At 48.9% G+C, this 25,211-nt stretch overlaps 1 protein-coding gene across 1 annotated transcript; it reads left to right on the top strand.

The window, feature by feature from the left end:
- The first annotated feature begins 533 nt into the window (after positions 1-533).
- LOC106542162 (acidic leucine-rich nuclear phosphoprotein 32 family member D) lies at positions 534-15,794 on the top strand. The gene is made up of 7 exons (XM_087703406.1): positions 534-690; positions 10,259-10,408; positions 11,487-11,609; positions 12,043-12,238; positions 13,822-13,913; positions 14,195-14,249; positions 14,373-15,794. Exons 1-7 carry the CDS (start codon positions 637-639, stop codon positions 14,450-14,452), a joined length of 750 nt encoding a protein of 249 aa, XP_087559532.1. The 5' UTR covers positions 534-636; the 3' UTR covers positions 14,453-15,794.
- Positions 15,795-25,211: the final 9,417 nt, after the last annotated feature.

The following is a 25,211-nucleotide window of genomic DNA, read 5'->3' as shown; positions in this document are numbered from 1 at the left end:
AGCAGCGGAGGGGGATTCGCTTAAGGACCGCGGGATTCGCTTAACGGCGGTGGCCAAGATGGCCGCAAAACGGGGCAAAGCAGCGGCTTAGCAACTGCCTTGGCTTAGCAACGGAAACGTCGCGCTCCCTTGTGTGGTTCTAAGTCGAGGACCCCCGGGTATTGATCAACGTTGCGATGAACCGCCTCGGCCGAGCCCAACGGAGGGGCGGGGAAGAGGCGCGGGAAGAGCCCCTTCGAAAAAGACAAAAAAAAACCGGAGAATGGCGGGAGCCGCCTCGGGAACGGGGAAAAGATCGCCTCAGGCGGCGGGAGGAATCCACCGGCTCTCCAGGCAGAACCGGGCGAGGACGGAGCTCCGCCTCCTCAGGTCGAGCCCAGCCACCAGGCCGGCCTCGAGTGAGCCCAGAGGCGGGAATACTTCCCTCCGGCGCCCCGCCTCTTCCGGCGCCATCGCTAGACTCCGCCTCTTCCGCCGCCCTCCTCCGCCCCGCCCCTTTGCTTCCGCACTATATAAGCGTCGGCGTCGGCGGCGCCGGCCTCCACTTCGCTCCCGAGCAGGGCCGCGGCGGGCCGTTGGGCGCTTGGCTGGCTGCGGGGCCCCCGGTAGGAGAGAGAGCGAGAGCGGCGCTGCGCCATGGAGATGAAGAAGCGGCTGACGCTGGAGCTGCGCAACAAGAAGCCCGCCGAGGTCAGCCCCGGGGGGGGGCATTGAGGGGGGTCGCCTATTTCCTTCTCCCCTCCCCCCCACGCTTGCACACACGTGTGCCCGGCAGACATGTTGGAGGCGCGCGGGAGGGAGGGCGGGCGGCCTGGAGGAGGGCCTTCCTGCGCCCCCCCCAAAAGACCCTGGAAGCCCCCCCTCCCCTTCCAGACGCCCCCCCCGCCGCCAGTGGACCCCCGCGCACATGGCCGGGCCGGAGCAGCCGGTGAAAGGGTTCCCCTCCCCCGATCGTCCCCCCCAGGAAAGAACGGGTGGGGGGTCGCGCACGTGGGGATCGGGCTCCACCTGGGAATGGGGGGTCTCCAACCTGGGATGGGGGGGTCTGCTTCCCCCATTTAGCTTCCCCGAGAGGAAGGGAGGACCCCCCAACCCCCCCAAAATAACTCCTCCTGGAGGTGGTGGGGGGGAATGTGGGGGGAGATCTCGCGTGGGAGAGAAAGGGGGAGGGAAGGGACTGCTTGCCTCGTCCACGTGGGTCTTTCCCCCACGGGGGGGCTCCCAAACAAAATGGAGGGAGGGGCTGGGGGCGGCTTGGGGTGCCGCTACTGGGAAGGGGCATCGGGCTTTTTGCGGAGGGGGGGCGGGAGGGGTCGCCTAAGCATGGCGTTGGGGGGGGACACATACTGGGGCAAACTTTCGTGCCATCCGCTGGAAAGAAAGGGGAGGGGGACTAGGCATGTCGGGAGTCCGAGGCTTTGCAAGGCGGCCGGGCGTTTTGCATCAAGCACATGATTCCCCCCCCCACCCAAAAAAAATACCCCCAACACCCCAGGATTTGGTTTTTTTTTGCAAGCTGGCGTTGGTTTTGCAGAGGATGCTGCATGGGGAGGGGGCGAAGGGTGCATTTGGGAGGAGCCCCCCTCCCTTCCTTTTTCATTGTACCGTCCCTTTTGGAGGGGGGGGTCCCTCGCTGCTTTCCCTTCTGTACAGGGTCTCGTGTGCAGAAGGGAAAGCAGTCCTGGAAGGGGAAATCTTTACTCTCCTCCCCCTCCCTTCAAAGCCCCGGCTTGGGAGTCCGCCCGCGGGCGCCTCCTTGCAAGAGCCTCCTGCCCTGGAAAGGTGTGGGGGGGGTGGAATCGTAATGGGGCGCGGCTTGTGTGGGGCTCGGAGCCCCAGATGAACCTGAAAGGGCTTGCAATGGAGCCCCGGGCGGCCCTCCCTCCCTCCTGCTGCTGCTGCAAAAGCCGCCTAGCCGGGTGGCGATCATGGCTTCTCTCTTCTCCCCGTCCAATCCCCGCGAGGAATTCTGGGGCTTGTAGTCTCTGGGGAGTCTCAGCCCTCCAGGGCTTCCTCTCTCTCTCTCTCTCTCTCTCTCTCTCTCTCTCTCTCTTTTCTTCTCCTTCCTTGGTTTTTCCTCTCAAGGCCTTTTGCTTCCTCCACTCTGACCGGATGTGGAGGGAAGGGGAGGATTGATTCTCCTTGCAGACAAAGCTGGTCATTTGCATCCTTTAAGAGGGTCGTTGAGGCCACTTGGAGGCTTATCTGTGTTAGAAGATAAGTGGGGCACATGGTTCCTGTAGTCTGCAGTGTTTTTCCCTTGGGAAATCCATTCTTCCTCCCACCACCACCATTCCAAGGGTGCCCATCCCAAATTGTACAGCTAATAAACCTCTGGAGATTCTCAGCCATCCAAGCCCTGGTGGTTCCAAAGGTGATTTTATTTCCAATATTTTTTTTCCCCCTCTTGCTTTTTTTCTTTTGAAGATGTTTCGCTTCTCAGCTTCCTCCACTCTGACTCTGGATGGTGGGGAAGGGAAGGATTGATGCCCCTTGCAAGCCTGCCACAGGGCTGCTTTCCCTTCTGCACAAGAGACCCCGGAGGGCAGGATGGCTGCATTTTCATGACAATGGGGAGGGGGCATCCCTGCGGGCATCATCTCTGCTTCTGCTGCCTTTGTTTGTGGGGGAGGGATTGAACTGACCCCTTTTATTTGCAATGAGGCTGGCACAGAATTGTCGTCCCCTATAAAGTTGCCTGGCAGAATTGAGGCCAGGGATTTCTGCTGTTAAGACAGACATTTTGGCCCAGTTGTTAAGTGAATCGCTGCAGTTGATGAGTTAAGTCAATCTCTGGCTTCTCCTCTCCCCCCCCCCCCCCCATGGACGTGGCTTATCAGAAGGTTGCAGAACAGGCTGGGGTTGTGTGGACTAACACTGGGAGTTTTTAAGAAGAGACTAGAAAACCATTTCTCTGAAGGTGGTGTAGGGTTTCCTGCCTAGGCCAGGGGTTGGACTAGAAGACCTCCAAGGTCCCTTCCAACTTCTATTCTGTTCTGTTCTATTCTAACACTGGAAGTTTTGAAGAAGAGATTAGAAAACCATTTCTCTGAAGGTGGTGTAGGGTTTCCTGCCTAGGCAGGGGGTTGAACTAGAACAGTGTTTCTCAACCTTGGCAACTTGAAGATGTCCGGACTTCAACTCCCAGAATTCCCCAGCCAGCGAATGCTGGCTGGGGAATTCTGGGAGTTGAAGTTCGGACATCTTCCAAGTTGTCATGGTTGAGAAACACTGGACTAGAAGACCTCCAAGGTCCCGTCCAACTCTGCTATTGTATTGTAAAGGTCCTAACGGGCGGTAACTTTGTGGTCAGACGAATTTCAGGAGGGCTCCCTGTTCTTTCAAAGCAGCAGAACAAAAACAGTAAAAGGGGGAGGGAGAGAAAAATAACAATAAAAGGATAAATACGGTTTGGCTTTTCCTGCAAGATCTTTCCCAAAGGAGGAGCTTGCAGCCTAGGGGAAGTGAGACGGAAGCATTCTTATTTGTGTTCCTTCCTTCAGTGCAATCTTGCATCTTAATTCAGAGATTTAATTTTCTCCAGATAGGGGGAGAATGGAGTCAGCCACCTCTGCAAAGGGTGGGTGGGGGGTTTCAGTTCAGAAAACATGCCCCCCCCTCCCCATCAAGAGCCACTCGGGAGCAGGAAAAAGAGGTAGCCCAAATGCTGACCAATATATAAATATTATAAAATATATATACAAGATAATCCTCCACTTATAACCAAAATGCAGCCCTGGGTTCCCGTTGCTAATCAGGACAGCTTTTCAGTGCCTTTTGCCTCATTGGGCAAATTTCCTTGGCTGTCGCCGTTAAGCGAACCACTGCTGTTCTTAAGCGAGTCACATGGTTAAGTGAATATTGGCTTCCCTATTGGGGTGGTAGCCAAAGGGGAAGCGACACACACACACACATATGATACCGCAACCGTCTTAAATAGGAGACAAGTTGCCAAGCATCTGAAATCTTGGTCATGTGACCATGGGATGTTACGGGTCGTTAAGTGTGAAAAAACGGTTGTAAGTTGAGTAGTGTATTTTTCTAGTGAGGTGTGATTGTTTGGGGGGGGGGCAGTTCAGTTCCTGTGTAATGCTTTTATTCCCAGAATTTGAGGGGTAGGGGGGGGCGAAATCCCCTCTACAGATGTGCCAGAGGTTGCCCCAGCAGCTGGGCCTGGGTTCCTTAAAAAAAAAAACAAGAGCAGACACCCCCCCCCCCCCTTTCCCCCTCTGGCTGTTTTGTTCCTTAAAGGGGCCAAGAGTTGAGTCTCCCAAATTCGAGGCGACCAAGAGCAATTTGGGGACTTTTTTGTGGGGGGGGAGTGTTAAAGCTAAAAATGGCAGCTTGGAAAGACAGGAAGAAAGTGTGACTTGTTAAGTTTGGTGCACAGGTGTTGTCTCTCCATAAAGCAAAAAAATAAATAAATAGCCCCTTTGTGGAATTTTGTGTGTGTTTCTCTTCAACACCATTCTAGTCCTCAGTAATTCTCAACTTTTAGCAACTTTTCAGAGCGGGTGGACTTCAACTCCCAGAATTCCCCAGCCGGCAGAGCTGGGAGTTGAAGTCCGCCAGCTCTGAAAGTTGTCCCTTTTTTGCAGAAGAAATAAGGTTTCTCGCACGTTGTGCCTGCTTCCACCCTCTGAAATTCCAAGTTTCTAGATCTTATGGAAATCAATTTGGTGGCTTGCACAAAACATTCGTTTTGGGAAGTTGTTACGTCCAGGAAAACAGGCCCAACTGAAGGCTACAAAGGAAATTATTGATTATTATTGATCCTTCTACCCAGTATTGTAGTTGATGAGTGATTTAAGTCTTTGCCCTTTGGATTTTGTCTCTAGAAATAATTGTTTGGGGCTTTGAAAGTTACATTAGATCTTTTTTTGGCATTTCCAAGTAAAACAAAAGTGATTTTGCTTGTACAATATACTGCACCAAATTGCTGTAATTGCCCAGAGAATTTCAGATTTTTTTCTGCATAACACAGTGTTCCTTACAGGCAAACGCCCCACACCTTTGGGACTCAAGATTCTAGTCCTCTTGATGGGATAATTTGTACACCACTCAGAGTCCTTTTATGAGAAAAAAATGGGAGGGCTCTAAATGAGAGGAAGAGAAAATTTGGCAGAAAAGAAACTTTTCTCAGAAGTCTGGGTTGAAAAGTCTGCAAACTTTTCACCACTTGGGAAATGGGTTTGAAATTAGTGTCACCTGGCGTTGCAGAATCATCATCGGAGTTGGAAGGGACCTTGGAGGTCTTCTAGTCCAGCCACCTGCTAAAGCAGGAGACCCTGTACCATTTCAGACAAGTGACCGTCCAGTCTCCTCTTTGAAAACCTCCAGGGATGGAGCCCCCCCACAACTTCCAGTGGCAAGCAGTTCCACTGGCTAATTGTCCTCACTGTTAGGAAGTTTCTCCTTAATCCCAGGTTGATTCTCTCCTTGGTGAGTTTCCATCTGTCGCTTCTCGTCCTGCCTTCAGGTGCTTTGGAGAATAAGTTGACCCCCTTGTCTTCGTGGCAGCCCCTCAAATATTGCTATCTTGCCCCCCTAGTCCTTCTTTTCTCTAGACGTACCCAGTTCCTGCAACCGTTCTTATATTTTACCCTCCAGTCCCCTCATCCTCTTCGTTGCTCTTCTCTGCACTCTTTCCAGAGTCTCAAAATCTTTTTTACATCGTGGCGACCAAAACTGGATGCAAATATTCCAAGTGTGGCCGTACTAAGGCTTTACAAATTGTATTCTGTTTTAAGAATTTAGCTTGGCGAGCATCAAATTAAATAATGTGCACGGGTATAAATCAGTCATTGATAGAGAGCGGTAAGAGTGTGGAAGGTATACATGTGTGTCTTTTTTCGATTGGCACACCACTGGTTCATGTAAAGATGCCCTGTCCAGGGAAGGGTGGAAGGCCAGCAGGCTTAAGAGGTGGATTATTGGAAGAGCCTCGGAGGGGATTAATACTCCGCCAATTCAACCTGAAATTTAGAAATGGATCTACCTATTGTAAAGAGGAGAGTTACCTTAGTCTAGCTAGAAAAAAACAAAAGGTGTTTGCTTGCTTTATTTGTGAGTCTGAAAAGATACCCACGGATGCCGCCTGGTTTTTTTTTATTTTAAGCCAGGCACAGATAGTCCTTGACTTAACCACAATCGAGCCCCAGATTTCCATTGCTAAGTGAGACCAATTGTGTTTTACAAAGCTTTTCCGCTGCGGTGCTTGAGTGCATCCCACAGTGGTTAAAAGTCGGTAACACGGGTAAGTCAGCTAGTCAGAAGGTTGCAAAAGTGGATTCCGGGACACTGCAGCCGTCATAAATATGAACCCAGTTGCCGGGTGTCTGCATTTGGAGCCCACGCGTCCATGGGGGACGCTGTCGTAAATGTGAAAAGTGATAGCAATAGCAGTTAGACTTGTATACCGCTTCATAGGGCTTTCAGCCCTCTCTAAGCGGTTTACAGAGAGTCAGCATATTGCCCCCACAGTCTGGGTCCTCATTTCACCCAGACAGATAGATAGATAGATAGATAGATAGATAGATAGATAGATAGATAGATAGATAGATAGATAGATAGATAGATAGCAATAGCAGTTAGACTTATATACCGCTTCACAGTGCTTTGCAGCCCTCTCTAAGCGGTTTACAGAGTCCGCATATCGCCCCCAACAACAATCCGGGTCCTCATTTTACCCACCTCGGAAGGATGGAAGGCTGCGTCAACCTTGAGCCGGTGAGATTTGAACAGCCGAACTGCAGAACTGATCATGAAGTCACTGTTTTCGGTTCCGTTGTAACTTCGATCGCTAAATGAACTGTTGTGAGTCGAGGGCTTCCGGTGCGTGTTTGTCCTTCTAGGACAGTGTTTCTCAACCTTGGCAACTTGAAGATGTCCGGACTTCAACTCCCAGAATCCCCCAGCCAGCGAATGCTGGCTGGGGAATTCTGGGACTTGAAGTCCGGACATCTTCAAGTTGCAAAGGTTGAGAAACACTGTCCTAGGATATTGCTGTGAGTTTTGGTGTTTTCGTGCCTTGCGTTGCCCCTAAATGGAGGGTGGATCAAAACTGATTATTCCCCAGGAATCAAATCCACTTGCTTGTCCGATCATGAGATTCTTCCCCAATTCTTTGTACGGTTGGCCAGCTCCTGTGGAGAGCCCATCCAGCCCCGCTGGGCATGTGGCCCACCCCTCCTCCCTTTCTGGCATCCATCCGTGCACGGATCCCGGGTGAGCATTATCCTGCCTCGGCCTGCGCAGAGGGGAGAAACTGCAGGGTCAGGCGCGGCAAAAGAATGCAGTTGCTGGCGTGGCCGGTTGGGCTGCATTGCTGCTGTGCTGCCAGACTCATGAGATCAGGCTGGGCTTGTGCCACGCAGCTGCTCCGAGCAGCGCCAAGCTCGGGCACTTTCAGGAAGACGGCCTGCGTGGAGCCAGTCCCGAGGCCTCCGGGTCAGGCAGCTTGAAAAGCCGGTTGCTGGCAGGGCGTGGGTGTATGTAAGCAAGCCTTTCCCAGCCTCTGCGCTGGGACGCGGGGACTTAAAGTGGTGCATTGCAGCTGAAGTGTTCAAAGAAGCAAGATTCTAGTCCTCATGGTTCCTCCGAATATTGATGAATCAAAGGGATTGTCAACGGAGCAGAACTGGAAACCTTGTCTTCTTAACTCTGGTGTGCCCCCTTGGTCTGCCTTTGAGTCTGGGTCTGCCTGGGGCGATCCTGTTTTCCTGGCTTCACACGCAGCACGGTTACGGATTTATTCCTGTTTTTTGCTTCGTCCAAGAAGTATTCCCTGACTTATAACCACAATTGAGCCCAGAATTTCTGTTCTCTTAAGCGAGACGGTTATTAAGTGCGTTTTGCCCCATTTTATGACCATTCTTGCCACAGTCATTAAATGAGTCACTGCAGTTTTTGTGTTAATAACATGGTTCAGTGAATCTGGCTTCCCCGTCAAGGAGGTCGCAGAACCCCGGGACATTGCATCGGTCATAAATATGAACCAGTTGCCGCATGCCTGAATTTTGATCACGTGGTCTGAATGCAGCAGTGGTCATAAGTGTGAAAATAGTCACAAGTCTCTCTGGGCTTGGTATAACTTCAAATGGTCACACATGGTTGTAAGTCGAGAACTACTTGCGGTCGTAGCATGTAGGCGTGGTGTTTTTGGATTGATATCTGTGCACTCCACAATGTTTGCAGCACGGCTGCAGAAAGAAGGGCTGGTCTTATGAAACTTCTTTTTTCTTCCTGCTTTCCAGAAAGGACGTCGACTTCCTTTGCAAAGGCAGCCGCAGTTGAGAGCCGATTGTTTGTCTCAGCAACGGCCTCACAACAAGCCTGCAGGCTAGGCTTCACTCTTAGCTCCTTCTTCAAAGGCTTGTCCGAGGCTACTCCATGAGGTGGCTCCTCTTCATCTGCTTAGCCTATTTAATTTAGTAGCTGGAACAATAAAGTGTACAGTGGCTCAGAACACACAGTTGCAGTTGATTACTTAGAGAGTGCTGACACTTGGATGAGGCAATCTGCGGTATGATTGGTTGCTGTGGGTATAAAGGGGGAGTGTCCCTTTTCTTCCCGCCTTTTTCTTCTGTGTGTTCTGTATACCATTTAGATTTACCTCATGGTGTTCCTGACTACCTTGTCTGTTTATGTTGTGATTGGTTGCTGTTGGTATAAAGAGCGTTTCCCTTTTTCCCCGCCTTTTTCTTCTGTGTGTTCTGTTTCCTTCTGTGTGTACAATTTAGATTTATCTCATGATGTTCCTGTGTTTCTGACTTATCTGGTCTGCTCATCCATGAGGCAATCTTGCGCTATGATTGGTTGCTGTGGGTGAAAAGGAGGAGCTTCCCTGTTTTCCCCTCTTTTTCTTTTGTGTGCTCTGTATACTTTTTGATTTACCTCATGATGTTCCTGTGTTCCTGATTATCTTGTCTGCTCATCTATGTTGTGATTGGTTGCTGTGGGTGAAAAAGGGGGAGCTTCCCTGTTTTCCCGCCTTTTTCTTCTATGTGTTCTGTACACCATTTAGATTTACCTCATGGTTTTTCTGTGCTCCTGACTCTCTAGTCTGCTCCTGCATGAGGCAATCTGCGCTATGATTGGTTGCTGTGGGTGAAAAAGGAGGAGCTTCCCTGTTTTCCCGCCTTTTTCTTCTGTGTGTTCTGTATACCTTTTAGATTTACCTCATGACGTTCCTGTGTCTGCTGTGGATGTAGATGTTAAATATATTTATAGAAAACTACACATTTGTGTCAGGGTCTCCGACTTCATTTTGGGACACCTGCCTCTCAAAGCACATCTCTCGTCAGAAATGCAGGAACTGGAAAGGGGACACTTAATTTTTTTTTAAATTAAAAACTTAATAAAAATGATACATTCGTATAGTTCTTGCCCAATGGTGGCAGAGCAAGTCTGACGAACCAGTCATTCTGTGTGCATATATTGGCCCCAGAGGGTGCACTGTAGAAGATGGATGCTTGTGGGAATAGTGTCGTATTTGTGGTAAATAGTGACATATTCCCCAGTGGGCTAAAGCAAGAGGCCACAGCCATTGTTGGCTTGTCCTGACTGGATCTTTAAGAATTGAATTTGGGGGGGAAGTAGGGTTGGAGAGATAGGATAGGAACCCCAGGCGTTGCCCCCAATTTTGCAACCTTCTTTGCCATGGCTGTTAAGCGAATCATTGCTGTTATGTGACTTGTGTGGTCATGAAGTGAACCCGGCTTCTCACGATGACTTTGCTTGTGGGAAGGTTGCAAATGCCGGTCAGGTGATCCTGGGGCACACACCTGTTGTGCCAAAGGCCTGAATTTCGATTGCGTGGCCATGGGGGTGCTTCCATAACTACTCCCTTTTTTTTCAGTGCCGCCGTGTGGTTACTAAATGGATTGTTAGCCAAGAACTGCCTGTACAGTTAATCCTTAACTTGCGACCTGACCATAATGGAGCCCCAAAATTATTCTCCTCTTGGCTTATGTCATCAATCCCTATGGCTTGTGTTGTCTCCTTATCAGCTTGTTTCATTTGTTTTGCCAAGCGTCTGAATTTTGATCACGTGACGGGAGATGCTACAACGGTCATAAGTGTGAAAAATATTAGTGGTCCGCGGGATTTAAAATTATGAATTTAGTGGTCCCTGAGATCCGAAAGGTTGATGACTCCCCTGGATTAGACCACATCCCCAAGAATCCCCTAGCTGTGCCCGGTGGAATTCCGGCCGCCGGACTTTGAAGAGCGTCATGGATTTGTCTGGCTTTCCTAGGTGAAGGAGCTGGTGCTGGACAACTGTTGCTCGGAAGATGGCAAGATCAGCGGGCTCTCCCCAGACTTCGAAAACCTGGAATTACTGAGCATGATCAACGTCCGCCTTCTCTCCATCTCTAACCTGCCCAAGCTTAGCAAACTCCGGAAGGTGAGCACCTGGGGGCAAGGCCGGCAGGATTGGCTGTGCGTGTCTGTGTGTGTTGTGAGTTGAGCCGGATCTGAGCGGGCTGGGGAATTCTGGGAGTTGTAGTCCACACCTCTAAAAGTCGCCCAAGATTGGGAAAACGCTGCTCTCGATCATTCCTTTTGCAATGCCCGCCCCCCCCCCATTCAGCTGGATGGTTGCAGCCCCTATTTTGCCTTTTCTGACCTCTCCGTCACCCTCACGTGTCCTCTGCCTGATTATCTGTTTACCTCTGCTGTCTTTGTTTTTCCCATCCCCCATTTTATGTTTTTTAATTTATGATATATTTTATTTCTCTTCATATATTCATTTTTTCCTTTTATATATTATTTTATTTTTAGTTTATTCTACATTTTTACTTTTTAAATTTTATTTATTATATATTTTATTTTTGGTATTTTTATATTTATATTTTTTAAATATTTATTTAGTTAACATTTTTTACTTTTTATATTTGATGTTATGTAATATATTTTCTATTTTATTTCGTTCATTATATATATTTTTACTTTTTATATTTTGTTTTATTTCATTTATTTTATCTATTTGCTTTCCATACCTGCCCAGCTTTGGGGTGGGCGGGTGGGGGGGGCAGTATTCTCCTTTGGAGGGGGGGTGCCTCTCGCGGAGGCTAGCTTCAAACCTGCCTCTCCTTTTGGTCCCATCCTGTTTGGCTGGTGGCATTTTTGCACCATGGAAATATCCTTGTTTTTCTTAGTCATCTGAAATTTGAAGCCATGGTTTTAAAAGTGTGATTCTTAACGGCCCAGAGCCCAGAATCTGGGAGGGTGGAAGGATTAGCAGAGTTGCATAATAAATCTACAAAAGAGGGTGTGGGTTGAAAATGCTGCCTCCAGTTTCCCTGTTTGCCCTTTTCTGTTTCTCTAAGTGGAGGGGCTCCAATTCAACTCCAGAGGGGTTGCAGTGGGGAGGGTAGTGGGGCATTCTCGGGGGGGGGGGTGGCCAGGTTGCATAATCCACACAGAAGGATTAGGTAGTGTATTGTCTCTGGAGCCGCCGTTTATTATTTTCTTTTCGGCAGCTGGAACTGAGCGACAATCGTATTTCGGGCGGTCTGGAAGTCCTCGCAGAAAAAACGCCAAATTTGACACAGTTGAACCTCAGCGGGAATAAAATCAAAGAGATCAGCACGTTGGACCCTCTGGTGAGTTGATGGTCTGGCCGCACTGAGTTGCGAGTGAGAGTTTTCGCCTGTGTGTGTTGTGTAAAGACGCACAAAATGAAAACAGGAAGCCGCCTGTAGTTCTCAACTTAATGACACACCGCCACCTCCCAAAATCTGGCCACCTTCTACAGCAAGGCTGTTAAACTTGCGGTCCGGATGCGTTATGCACTGGCCACGCCCATGCCCAGTTTAGCGAAGGGGTGAAAGTCGTGATACATCACATGATGCCGCGAATTTGACACCCTGTTCTACAGGTACTCCTTGACTTAACAATTTGCATCAATGCCCGTCAGTTTATTGAGTGCACATTTGGTCCAGGGGAGGGATGTGGCTGCTCTGTGCCTGGAGTGGAGGCGGGGGGGGGAGCACACACACCCCTGAACCGGGCCACTTTCTCCCCCTTATGCTGCAGAAAAAGCTGCCCCACCTGCGGAACCTTGACCTCTTCAACTGCGAAGTGACGACGCTAAACAACTACCGCGAGAGCATCTTCACCCTCCTGCCTCAGCTGATTTATCTTGATGGGTTCGACTCCAGCGACAAAGAAGCCCCTGACTCGGACCCGGAAGCCGACGGGCTGGACGATGAGTACGATGAGAACGGAGACGGTGAGTAGTTCGGCCCCAGGTCTTCGATTCCGCAACCGCCGTTTTGACTTTTTTTCACTTTCCACCAACTCTCAAGAGAACGTGGCTGGGACGTGTTAGAAAAGATTGTTGCCTCCTTCGAGGCCGTAGTGAGCCTATTGGGGGATGGATCCAGCAACCATTTTTCCAAAGCCTTGAGACGGTCAATGCCTTGCCGTTGTGGTTATTTGGAGGGGGAGGCCAAGATTCTGGGGCCACTGAAATGGCTTGCGATGGATTCCTCCCCCCCCCCCCCCTTTTTTTTTTTTGGTAACCTTGAGGTCTAGATCAGGACTCTCCCATCTTGGCAACTTCTTGGGCTTCAACTCCCAGAATTCCCTGTTGTCATGGCTGGCGGAAGAATTCTGGGATTTGAAGTCCACAAGTCTTAAAAGTTGCCAGGTTTAGAGAATCCTTTACATATGGAATAGATTCTTAGTTGCTCTTCTCTGAACTTTATCCAAAGTCTCAACACCTTTTTTGTAATTTGGTGACCAAAACTGGGTGCAGGATTCCAGGTGTGGCCTTACTAAAGGCTTTGTAAAGCACTACTAAAGACTCCATGTGCTCTTGATTCTATGTCTCGTGTTTACGCAACCCAGGATCATATTTGCTTTTTGGGCTTCTGCCGCACACGGCTGGCTCATGTTTAAGGGATAATCACTGTTTTTGGAGGAAATGGAGTAACTTAGTCCTTTAGTTTAGTTTAGTTTTTAGTTTTTAGTTTTATTTGTCATTTATAGGCCGCCCTTTTCCCTGAGGGGACTCAGGGCGGCTTACAATTCGTGGGAGAGAGTGCAAGACAAAACATAAAATATGTGAATAAAATAAAATAAACCAGTAAAACACAGCATTCATTCAGCATTCGGGTGGGGCGGATTAGGATCTTATCCCCAGGCCTGACGGGATAGCCAGATCTTAAGGGCTGGACGGTGGTGAGGGTACGAATCTCCACGGGGAGATCGTTCCAAAGGGTCGGAGCTGCTACTGAGAAGGCTCTCCTCCGCGTAGTCGCCAGTCGGCACTGACTGGCGGATGGAATTCGGAGGAGGCCCAATCTGTGCGATCTGATGGGACGGAGGGAGGTAATCGGCAGAAGTCCTGCGCCCTGTGTGGCAAAATCAAGATTTCTAGGGGGGCCCCTTGACCTCAAGAGTTTAATTCACAGACTCCTCCCCTAGCCTAGGAGCCTGATTCTAGGAATTGCCTCTGCTCTCCGTTCATCCAACTCTTATTATCCTGTTATTGTTGAAGACCAAAATTTTTGTAGCTGAGACATTAGCTAAGCAGGTTTTGCCCCATTTTACAACCTTCCCTGCCACAGTTACTAAGTGAATCACTGATGATGTTGTTAAGTTAACAACATGTGTCAGAGGGTCAAAAAAGGCATTTGCATGATAGCAGATGACCGTCATAAATGTGAGTCGATTGCCAACCGTCTGAACTTTGGCCACGTGGATCTTGCCATAACTTTGAACGGTCAGTAAATGAACTGTTCGTACATCGAGGACTGCCCGGGGTTGTGAACCAGTCTCTGATGCCGGGGGGGTGTCTTTTCCTTGTAGAAGATGAAGAGGATGAGGAAGAGGAGGAAGACGAATTAGATGACGAAGAGGACTTAGACGGCGAAGACGAGGAGAACGGGGGAGATGACGAGGTGAGTCGTAAAATCCCACTTTCTGCGCAATTGTGGGGGTGGGGTGTGTTTGTACGGCAAGACTGCTAGGCCAAGGCAGCCACCAAAGCTACTGCTTTCATCCTAACAAATCTTGTTAAAAAGAAGTCTGCGAATCTCAGCTTTGCTGAGATTCGCAAACTTCTTTTTAACAAGATTTGTTAGGATGAAAGAATCTGGTCCAAGAATTCCACCAGGAGAACTACTGATAGTCCTCCTAAAAATATTTTTTCCCCCCTCAAAAATGCCCCTTCCTCTTTCAGGACGAAGATGATGAGGACGACGTAGATGAAGACGAGGACGAGGATGAAGAAGCCGGTGGGTATCTTGTGCTGACTTTGGTGCCTGAGAATCGCGGTCTCGGATTGGATGGGGGATATGCCGGTTGTCTGCCTCGTCCAACCCTATCACTCCCTCTCTGTGGTCTCCTTTCCTTTCCAGAGGTCCAGCAGGGCGAGAAGCGGAAACGAGACCCCGAGGAAGACCCGGACGACGACGAGGATGAAGAAAACGACGACTGAGGAGTCCCTGCCGCCGCCTCTTCCTCCTCCTCCTCCTCGGCTCCTTTGCAGGCCGATCCGTGTTTTTTTTTTTGGCGGACTGTGTGACTTTCCCGGCCTCTCACCGTTTCTCCCCCCCCCCCCAACACCTTTGTGAGAACTGTGACGAATCCCCTTCCCCCTCTCCTGCCGCCCCTCCCCTCCTCCGCTCTTTTGTACGGCTGCAAACACCCACAATATATATTTTTTTAAAAGATGTAGAAAAGGATAGGTGTTTCAGGAGAAGTTGGAATTTTCGTTTTGTTTTGGGGGGTTAGCTTTCTCTTGCCTCTCTTGCCAGCGCGCCCCCCCTCCCCATGTGCTATGACACCCCCTCCCACCCCCAGATATGAGGTATTTGCGACCAAAGGCTTAGCGATGCAAGGGTTAGATTTACTCAAATCTGCAAGCAATTTGGCTTTCCCCACCGCCCTGAACCCGGATGCGTTTGGACACTCCTGGCGATTTCTGGCTGGGGTGGGTGGGGGTGGAGTCAAGTCTGCTATGGCCCCTCCCACTCTGCCCCGGAGTCTGAAGATGCACCCTTCTGGAAACAAGGCCGAGCGAGGTGCGTGGTGCAGCTGTGGCCCTCGGCGTGAGTTCCGGATGCGGAACCGTCCTCTCTCTGTGGCACGGGCTCTGCGGCGGTGTTGCCGAAGTGTTTTACGCGTGGATTGTGGGTCGCTTGCTGTGATGTTTTGTTTTTAATTCGGTTGTCTGCTTCTGCGATTTATTCCTTGCTGACCTGTGCCCCACTCACCCGCCCGCCGCCACCACGAGCCCAGAGGGAGGAGTTCAGCTGTGCCCCCCAAAATGGGCATGCTCCAGACAAATGTGGCGCACGAGTCCACCCGTGGCCAGCCCCACAACAGGAAGCTGGCAAAGGTGGGGAGGGGGGGAAGCCTTTGCATCAACAGTCTAGCAAAATGCAACACAAAGTTGCAAAAAAATATGCATACTTTTAAAAAAAGAATTCTGCAGTTTGTAAAGCCCTGCTTTTAAAAAAAATTGTAATTTTAGTTTTTGTGGCTAGGAAAAAACACTTTGGGCACAAACCTCCCACATTCAGAGCTGCGGTTCAACGCTCCCTCGCTTCCCCCCCTCCCCCCTTCCTGGCCGATGATGGTTGGGATTTTTTAGCCCCTAGTTTAAAAAAAAAAAATTCAGCACAGATTTGGTAAAAAAAAAAAGAAACCTAACCCATTAATCATATCTCCCCCCCAACCCACCCACCCCTTTGGAATTTTGGGCCCTCTTTTATATATCTCCTTTTTGTTAATGGAATTTGGATAAGACTTTTAATAAAAGACTTGGTTTTTAAAAAGGAACGATGCAGGAAGCCAATGTGTTAAAATTTAATGATTTTTGGGGGGGGGAATTGCGTGCACCTACTTTTTGGAGGGTTCAAGGGGTGGAGGACTTTGAAAGGGTCTTGAAGAGAAGACCACGAGGTTTCAAAAGTGCCTTGCAGTAGCTAAGCTTACTCTTTATGGAAGGGGTCCCCTTAAGGCCATCCAGTCCAACCCCCCCCCTTTGGATAAACCGCGGCCTAAGGAAATGAAATGACCGGCCTCTCCATAGACCATTTGTTTCCCCTGTGAGCAAGGCCTCTTAATTTCTGGAGGGTGCAGCAATCGGAATCCGCTTCAAACCATGGTTTGTTTTTAAACCCATGTATTGTAAAGGAATCCATCCACAGCTAGGAAGTCTTCAGCAGGTGGGAGAGTGGGGAGGGTCAGCTAAGAGACGGGAAAGGAAAACGTGTTTTCAAACATGGGACTGTGGAGAAAGACCAGGAATGATGGTCTGTTCTGCAAGATGCTTAAGTTAAACCGGGTTAAATCAACTGAGAAACACTTTCCAGATGCTGGTATTTGGGATAGAGGGGTGCCAAATTCACTGGGACATAATTCAATGTTTGTTGACCATGGCCGGTGGACTTCAACTCTGGAATTCTGGGAGTTGAAGTCCAACCCCCCCCCCCCCAAATGGAATAGCCAGCATTCAGGGTTTCTAGAAACGGAATCTAGAACTGGGTCTGTCTCCGTTTTCTGGAGCTCTGGAAGGAATGTCCAGATGCAGGGCGGGGCGGGAGAGGAATGCACGAAAGAGAGGGTTGCAACTGGATTGTAAAAGAGACGCAGGATCTACCTGTGCACACACTTTGTGCATCTTGGTTTTAGCCAAGTTAGGTTGGGTGCTTAGTAACCTACAAACCTAGCTTAGCTTATGGGTTGATGGGAAATGCGATGGCTCTTGTCAAACACAGAAAAGAATAACAGAAGGGACCTTGGAGGTCTTCTAGTCCAACCCCCTGCACAGGCAGGAAATCCTGTCCCATTTCAGACAAATGGGTCTCCAACCTCTTCTTAAAATCCTTCAGGGTCCATCCCTTCACAACTTCTGGTGGCAAGCTGTTCCACCCGTTAATTGCTCTGTCAGGGAAATTTCTCAATTCTTGAGCCAATTTGTCTGGAGGGACCAATCGCCAGGCCCAAATGATCCTATCTTGGACATAATTATGAGAAAATGAGATCTCTGGAGGACATAGGTAGTCCTTGACTAATGACAATAGAGCCCAAAATTTATGTTGCTAAGCGAGACAGTCTGTAAGTGAGTTTGCTCCCATTTCACCCCCTTTCTTGCCTCCGTTGTTAAGTGAATTCCTGCAGTTGAGTTAGTAACACGGTTGTTGAGTGAATCTGGTCCCCCCCCCCCCCATGGACTTAGCTTGTCTGAAGGGCACAAAGGGTGATCATGGCACACTGGCTGTCGTAAATATGAGTCCGTTGCCAAGCGTCCAAGTTTTGATCACGTGACCCCGGGAGTGCTCAGTTTTTGTTGGCAGAGGGCTGCAGGAGCCGTCACATCCTAAAACGGAGTTCGGGAGCGCCGCGCAGAGGCAACACGGGCCAGTCCTTCACTGTTTCCAAGGCCAGATCTAAGCGCACTGTCGGCTGGATCCTGTTCACAGGGCCTTGAGTTTGCCACCCCTGTGATGTTACTTGCCGCGCTTTCTTTGCCATTATTCCCGTTGACAAAGGTGGAGATAATGACAAAGAGACAGTGATGGGTAAACATGGCGTTGTTATATACCGTGCGGAATTATCAGCAGGTGGCGCAAGTTATTCATAACCCGGTTAACCGTGATGAACAGAGTTCATGAACCCTCAACTTTGTCTTCCCGTTAATGCATAATGTGTTGGCTTGCAGGGTGATATTTTGGGCACTGGCACGTCCCCGTTTTTGCCCTGCTGAAGCCTGCGGGGTGCTCCTGAGGGTCCGAGGCGGCCAAAACTATTTTTCATACTTTCCTCTTCGAAATCTTGGTGCGTCTTATACACCGATGCGTCTTATAGTCCGAAAAATACGATAGGTTACCACAGTCCCAACTGAGCCCGGGAGTGTTTCTCTTGGATTTTAGCAATCAGTCCGTGGTTGAAGGACGTCCATTGAATGACCACCTACATATTCTGTCAAATCCAATTTGGACACCCCGGGGGTTGCAAAGCCCCACCCTTGCCCACGGCTGGAGTCTGAAAGCCACGTGGGGCAAACTGTCCAGGGAGCAGCGTCCGTTGTGGGCTGGGGGTCACCCGATGGCAGCACTGAGGTGTGGTCAGTCATATGCTGAGCCGCTCCTGGAGGGAAAAGTGACCCTTCAGAGGTTGCGTAAGGATTCGAAAGGAGCCAGGGGCTGGCAGGATCTTTGGGCATTCAGACAAAGGGTCCGGCCACTAAACGGCGTACAAAACTGGTGGGACGATGGGAGACGAAGCAACCCGCGGGTGCCCACCATTCTGTGGTGGAAATTCTCCATGATGGAATGGGTTTAAAAAATAACGGGTGGATTTATGCAGGATTTGAGATTGAGGAATCCCTTCTGGTGGGATCTGGGGTGAGTCCGGAGCGCAGCCGGTGGATCTCTCTTGGGGCCTTCTGGAAACTCCTGCCAGGGTTTTGACTTTTGGGGAAACTAGTTTTGCAGTCACACCTCAAAAGCACCACCTTAGGTTAAATCCTGGAGATCTGTTGCCAGACACTTGTGGGCAGGAATAAGTTGGGGGGACAGGGAGAACATGTCCTGAGGGGCCCCTCAAATGCCTCTCGCCACATCCCACAGGGATCCCTGCCTGGAGGTATCGGAGGCGGTGTTGGCAAAGATCTGGGTAAGCTCTTGGGGGTCCTTTTTGGAAGAGATACCACCAGGAAGTCCTCCGGCTGTAAGCGGGGCTGGGATGGTCCCTCTTTCAACTGCGGAACTCCGCAGAAGATACGTTTGGAAGGGACCTTGAAGGTCTTCTAGAACAGTGTTTCTCAACCTTGGCAACTTGAAGATGTCTGGACTTCAACTCCCAGAATTCCCCAGCCAGCGAATGCTGGCTGGGGAATTCTGGGAGTTGAAGTCCAGACATCTTCAAGTTGCCAAGGTTGAGAAACACTGTTCTAGAATGACAGCAAATGGCTGTCCAATCTCTTCTTGCAATGATGGGGCCCTGATCCTCTTTCTTGCTCTTCTCTGCACTTATTTTTCCCAGAATGCGCGTCTCTTTTTATATCGTTGCGACAAGAACTGGACACAGGTGTGGCTTCGCTCACGCAGCGCAAAGTGGCATCGTCATCCATCACGGCCCTGATGCTATCAGTTCCTCGGTTGGTGCAGGCCAGGGTCTCTCATTGGCTTCGTTGGCTGGCACCCTGTTCTCTTTCTGGAGGGGAGGTTGGCAGGCCGGCATTTTAAGGGCAGAAGCCATCTCTGTCCAGCTCTCCTGACTTGAGGAACGAAGGGGAGGGGGATCGCCCTTTGACTGTGCCCCTCTGGGGAGGAAGCCCCTTGAGAGACAGGAGCTAAGTGACTTTGGCTTCCTCTTTGGAAACTGGCGATGGAAAAAAAAAACATCTAAGTGGGAAGATTTTTGCATCTTTACGAGCCTCTTAAAAGCATTTCCCTCCTCTTCATTCCTCCCCCCTCCCCAAACCTGTGCGCCTCTCAGCACTGAAACATTCTGCCGCTCGATTCTCATTGAGGCTGATCAATTTTTCATGTCGATGCTGCCTCTCCGGGATCAAACGCTGGCGTTTGTTAAAGAGAACTGCTAATTATTAATTTAAAGGACTTAAAAGAGCTTTGGAGTAAGGCTGCGCTGGGAGAGAGCGTGATCAGAGTGTTCCCCTTCTGTGGGAGCCTTTCGGGCCATGTTGGTGGCCGAAACGCTTTGAGCCGGTCCAGGAACCTCCACCCCAGGCAGAGAGGGAGAAGATTCGATGGACCACCAGGATTTCTTCTGCCGTTTCAGGAACCGGCACAATTTGCCACAGCCAACTCGATGCAGCTAACTCGCCATGGCCAACTGGACCTTATTTAACAAAATGAAATTCGGTGTGGAGAAAAGTAAAGTCTTGCACCTAGGCAGGAAAAAACCAAAATTAAACCTATAGACTGGGTGAAACCAGGCTTCTTCATCGCACGAACACTGAGAGGGACCTTCGAGTCTTAGTGCAGTGGTCTTAGTGCAGCTTTGCTGGCTGAGGAACTCTGGGAGTTGAAGTCCACAAGTCTTAAAGTGGCCAAGGTTGGAGACCACTGTACCAGCTAAATAGGAGCCAGCAGTGTGTGGTGGCAGCCAAAATAGCCAACACAATCCTCAGTTGCATTAACGGTGGGATTCAATCAAGATCAAGGGAGGTACTAAGACCTCAGAGAGGGCTCCGTGTGCCACCTTATTGGCTGCCGTAGAAACGGGGAAGGAGGCATGGAATTTGGGATGGGAATAAATGGTACAGGACTGATATGGAAAAGGGAGTTTTCTTCTCCCATGTTGGTGGCCGGTGTTTGGACTTGGTCAAGGCCAACGGTCTTGCATACCAACATGATGATGCTTTTTGGAGATGCACCCCACATGACACCTAAGAACGGTTGCAGATTGGACAGTGGGGCGGGGACATTGGAGGGAGGCGGCTGCATTATCATTCGATATGTACTTGTTTGCGCCTCCCTGGCTCAGATCTTGCTTCACTTTCGCTGCTATCTTTTCACAACCAGTAAAAGCATTTTAATTCCATGAACAATGAGAGTTAGGAGTTTTCTTCCTTGGTTATGGATGGAGGCACAGCTGACAGGTTAGCCATCGCAGGACTTAGAAGCATTTGGTATGTGGATTTATACGTATAAACTGGCTTGACAAAATCGGAAAGGAGGAGGGGATAAGACACCCGCGAAAGCCAAGGGAGATCATCAAAACCATTAGAAGTCGAAAGTTAGAATATTTCGGACATGGGATGCGACACCCGGAAAAATACGTCATCCTTGACTTCATCCTCCCAGGAAAGATTGAAGGCAAACGAAGGTCCAGGCAGAAGAAGAACATCAGAGCTTCAAAATCTAAGGGGCCGGTTTGGACAAAACTCACCAGCACTTTTTTTATGTGGCTGTTAATAAAAATAGAATCGTCAACATGGTCACCAACGTCCGATGACGGATACGGCACAAACTCAGCACCTGAGCAACAGCCGACATCCAGAAGCTCGCTGGGGGAGTATCTTCCCGAGGGAGCTTATTAAAAGCCTCCTCCTTCGACCTGGGGCAGAGGGGGGAGGGGGTTGGGGTCAAAGAGGATGGCCTTGGGCAGCGCTAATGGACATGGGGCAGGATAGGGGGGGGAGTGGGAAACCAGACTCTTTGTAGGAAGAGAGTGTAAATAATTCAAGGGGTCAACGCCCAAGAGAATCCTGGGCATGGTTGAGATAGATGGGATCCCTCTGCAGTGGGGGTGGGGGGGGATTAAAGAAGCAGACCCTCCATATCAATATTCATAAATCAGGGAAGGGGGAGTGGAGGCTGCAGGGGAACCTGCTGGTCTCCCCAGGAGATACAGATAGTCTTTCACTTACACCCATTCGTTTAGTGACTGTTCAAAGTCACGACGGCACTGGGAAATGCAATGTCACACTTAGCGGCCATTGCAGGATCCAGGCTCAATCAGCTGTAAACCTCCCATTTCCATCGGTTTTAACTGCAAAAGGTTGCACAACAAGGCACTTGCTAAATGAGGACAGAGTTTTGTGAGCAGTGTTTCGTAAGCTGCACTCTTTTTGCAAGTCTTTTCCCTAACACAGTGCAGGCTTCTCATTTTCAGGCAACATTTCTCAACCTCAGCCACTTTGAAAATGTTTGGACTTCAACTCCCAGAATTCCCCCAGCCAGCACCAATTTGGGGAGTTTTAATAAGGGTCCCTGGCAGACTGGCACTGAGCATTATCCAAGATCTACAGCCTCCAGATTTATGTGTTCCTTGGCAACTGGCCACAGATATACCTGATTTTGAAAAGGATTTTCCGAACATTAAAAGCTGCATTTCCTGGACAAGATTCTCGCCACTACCAAAAGTCCTTTTAACTAAACTTTTGGTCATAGCCGCTGTTTGGCACAAACTAATCATTTGGATTTCTGCAATAGAGCTCCTAGGTTTAGTGGGCTCCATAATCCATGAAAGAATCCACGATCTGTGGAGAAGGTACATGAACTGACTATTGGAATATCTGGCCCTTTCAAGCAGGAGGACTTGGAGAACATGGTGCTTCTGCACAGCCATGCAAGCTATCAAAAACTTAATCAAGTGACCAGAGATATTGTTACTAGGTGTTGTCCCAGAGAAATTCAAGAAACAGGATACCTATTTGATTATACGTGTAACTACAGCAGCAAGAATCGTATTTGCCCACAATGGGAAACTAAATAAGCTACCAACAGATGAAGAGGTAGTAAAAAAGATATCAGATTGTGCAGAGATGAATAGGTTGACAATGAACATAAAGGATAAAGAGGAATTGGTGTACTTCAAGACATGGGGAAGATTTTATGATTGGCTAGAGAAAGGAAACTAGAAAAGGAAGTAGGGTGACGATATAGAACCCAGATGATTAAATGGAAAGGGGAGAGGGGGAAGAAGGGGAAACAAAAAAGAAAATATTAAATATATAAGTATATATATACAACAGCGAGATACAAGGGGGAAAATATAGTTAGGATAGATTAGCGAAGGTAAGGGAATAATAAGTGATACCAAATTATATTTGGGTTTGTGGAAATACCATCCCAAGGAAACATAAACTGAGACTTGAGTCACCTACAATAATAGAAAAGAGAGAGAGGAGAGAATGAAAGAAAGATGGAGGAAAGAAGAGGTAAGGAGAAGAGGATGAGAGAGGAAGAGAAGGAGAGAGTGTAGGAAGGGGAAGAGGAAGAGGAAGAGAAAGGGAAGGGAAGAAGGAAGGAAAAGGAAAGGAGGAAGGAAGAAAACAGAGAAGGGAGGGAGGGAGAAAAGAAAGAGAAAATAAGGTGGTGTTACAACAGGAGGAATGGTAAACAAAGCAATACAAACTGTATATTATAACTTATTAAATGAAATAATAAATGTATATGTAAAGAAGAATAACAATTATGTGAATGTATACTTAAAATGGTATGTAAGAGAATTTAAAAAAAACATTTTTTGGGGGGGAAAAACAACCCTTGATTGAGTGTGCCAACTACCGCAAGGAATGCAGTATTTTGGACCCACTGGGCTGCTGGGACATGCCCCCTCCGTTTTCGTTTAAAGCCCTTCTGATAAGTTGAGCCTGTCGTTTTCCGAAGACATTTCTCCCCCAGTTCTTGTGAAGTGCAGTCCATCCCTTCATGTAGGTAATGCAGACGATGGTCAAGGAATCCAAAGTTTTGAGCCCATCTTCAACCCAAAACAGTCCAATTAGCTCATCTTTTAATACCAGCCCATGCCAGCACCCCACCTCCACCTTGCTGGCATCTGAGTTACTGATCCAGCCACGAGGCCCATCCATCAGAGGTCTATCAAAAGTCACCATCCTCTCAACAGTCCATTAAACCTTTGAAAAATCTATCTTCAGGTATTTCTTGGCCCAATCTTGCTGTTCCGACTTGTGTGCTTTCTTCAGTGGTGGTCGGGTTAGGGTTAGGGTGGTACCTCTGGGCACGCCTGGTACCTCTGGGCATGCCAGGTAGTTTGCAGTTCTGGAATATGGCAGCGCTGGAGGATAATGGGCTCCGAGTAGTTTCCTGTTTGATTCCTTTCAAATCTTTGGAAGTTAAGGTGCGTCTTTTCTTCTCAACACGTTTCTTGCGACCCCGTTGACTGTTTGCAACAAAACGTTTTGATGGTTCTGTGATCACGCCCCAATATTTTAGCAATTTCAAGAGCGCTGCCTCCCTCCGAGAGACTTTTTACAATTTTTGACTTTTCAGGGTCAGATCAATCTCTTTTCTGGCCCATTTTGCCGGAGGAAAAGAAGCTGCCTAATAATTATGTACACCTTGATATAGGCGGTTGATCTCCTTCCGGGCTGAGCCGATTTAATATCCAATTTTTCTGTACCGAGTCCGTCTAGTCGTCGTTTTTTTCTGGGCCAGTTCTTCCTTGTTGAATTATCTGTCCATTAATCAGCCTACTAATTGGTTTTTCTATGCCGAGTCGATTTAATAGTCAATTTTTCTGTGTTGAGCCATTTTTTTTTCCTGTGCTAGGCTGGTCTACAAGTTGGTTTATTTCTGCTGAGACAGTTTAATAGCCAGTTTTTTCGTTGTTGTCTATCAACCAGTCGGTTTACTAACTGGTTTTTTTTTTACTGAGCCGGTTTAATAGCTAGTCTCTCTGTATTAAGCCAGTCTATGAGTCAGTTTTTCTCTCCTGAGGCAGTTTTTCTGTGCTAGGCTGGTCTGCTAGTCGGTTTATCGCTGCTAAGATGGTTTAATAGCTGGTCTCTGTATTAAGCCAGTCTATTAGCCGGTTTTTCACTGACGAGTCAGTATTGTTGAAAGAAACGTCTTTCTGGGTTCAGCTCCAAGTGGGGAAAAAGAGATTGAGATTTGTTTTATTTATATGACACTGGAGACATGGAGGCTGCTTGGAAAGATGGTTTTAATGGTGGACAGGGCCACACGGCTTGAGCCCTGAACAGAAAAGGGGGATCACATGCTTCAATGTTGGTGGAGAAGAAGTGAAGGGCCAAGGGAGGGGCTTGCTAGGCTTTTTATACCTTGTTTAGTCCCACCTCTCTGTTTCCTGTTCCTGTGTAAGAAATGTATTCTGATTGGTTGTCATGCAGGGGGCTACTCTCTAGGCCAGTGTTTCTCAACCTTGGCCACTTGAAGATGTCTGGACTTCAACTCCCAGAACCCCCCAGCCAGCGAATGCTGGCTGGGGGATTCTGGGAGTTGAAGTCCAGACATCTTCAAGTGGCCACGGTTGAGAAACACTGCTCTAGGCTGTGATGAGTTCTCAGATGCCATGTGGAGAGTTGAACAACTTCCAATATCCCTTCCCCCTGCAGCTGCAGTGGAGAAGTCTTTATTATGCAAAGTGGGCTAGCCTGGCTAGTCTTAATGGGCCTATTTTCATTTTTCTGGGAGAGGGCTGGGTGAGAACTTCCCACAGTTTAATAGGTGTTTTTTCTGTGCTGAGTTACTACCACTAATCAGTTTTTCACTGACGAGCCTGTTTAATTAATGGCCTTTCAGGGCTGGGGTGTCTGTTACACTGTGGGCACAATTATTACACAGGTTTTAGTTTTGAGGGCAGCTCTTAAACCCTCTCTCTGTGTTAAGCCGGTCTACTAGGCGGTTTCTCTGGGCTGGGCCGCTCCGCCCTGTTGTCTCCAGCCGTTGCTCCCCTCAGCAGTTCATCCAGGCCCTCTCGAGCCGCCGGTCGGGTCCTCCGTTGCTCCGCCG

Source organism: Thamnophis sirtalis, unplaced genomic scaffold, assembly GCF_051295495.1.
Source record: "Thamnophis sirtalis isolate CommonGarterSnake01/CBP01778 unplaced genomic scaffold, rThaSir2_p1.2 scaffold_1, whole genome shotgun sequence".
In the NCBI taxonomy this organism is placed as follows: Eukaryota; Metazoa; Chordata; class Lepidosauria; order Squamata; family Natricidae; genus Thamnophis; species Thamnophis sirtalis.
Note: the sequence above shows the minus strand (reverse complement) of the source record. Positions and strands in the feature narration are given on the sequence as shown.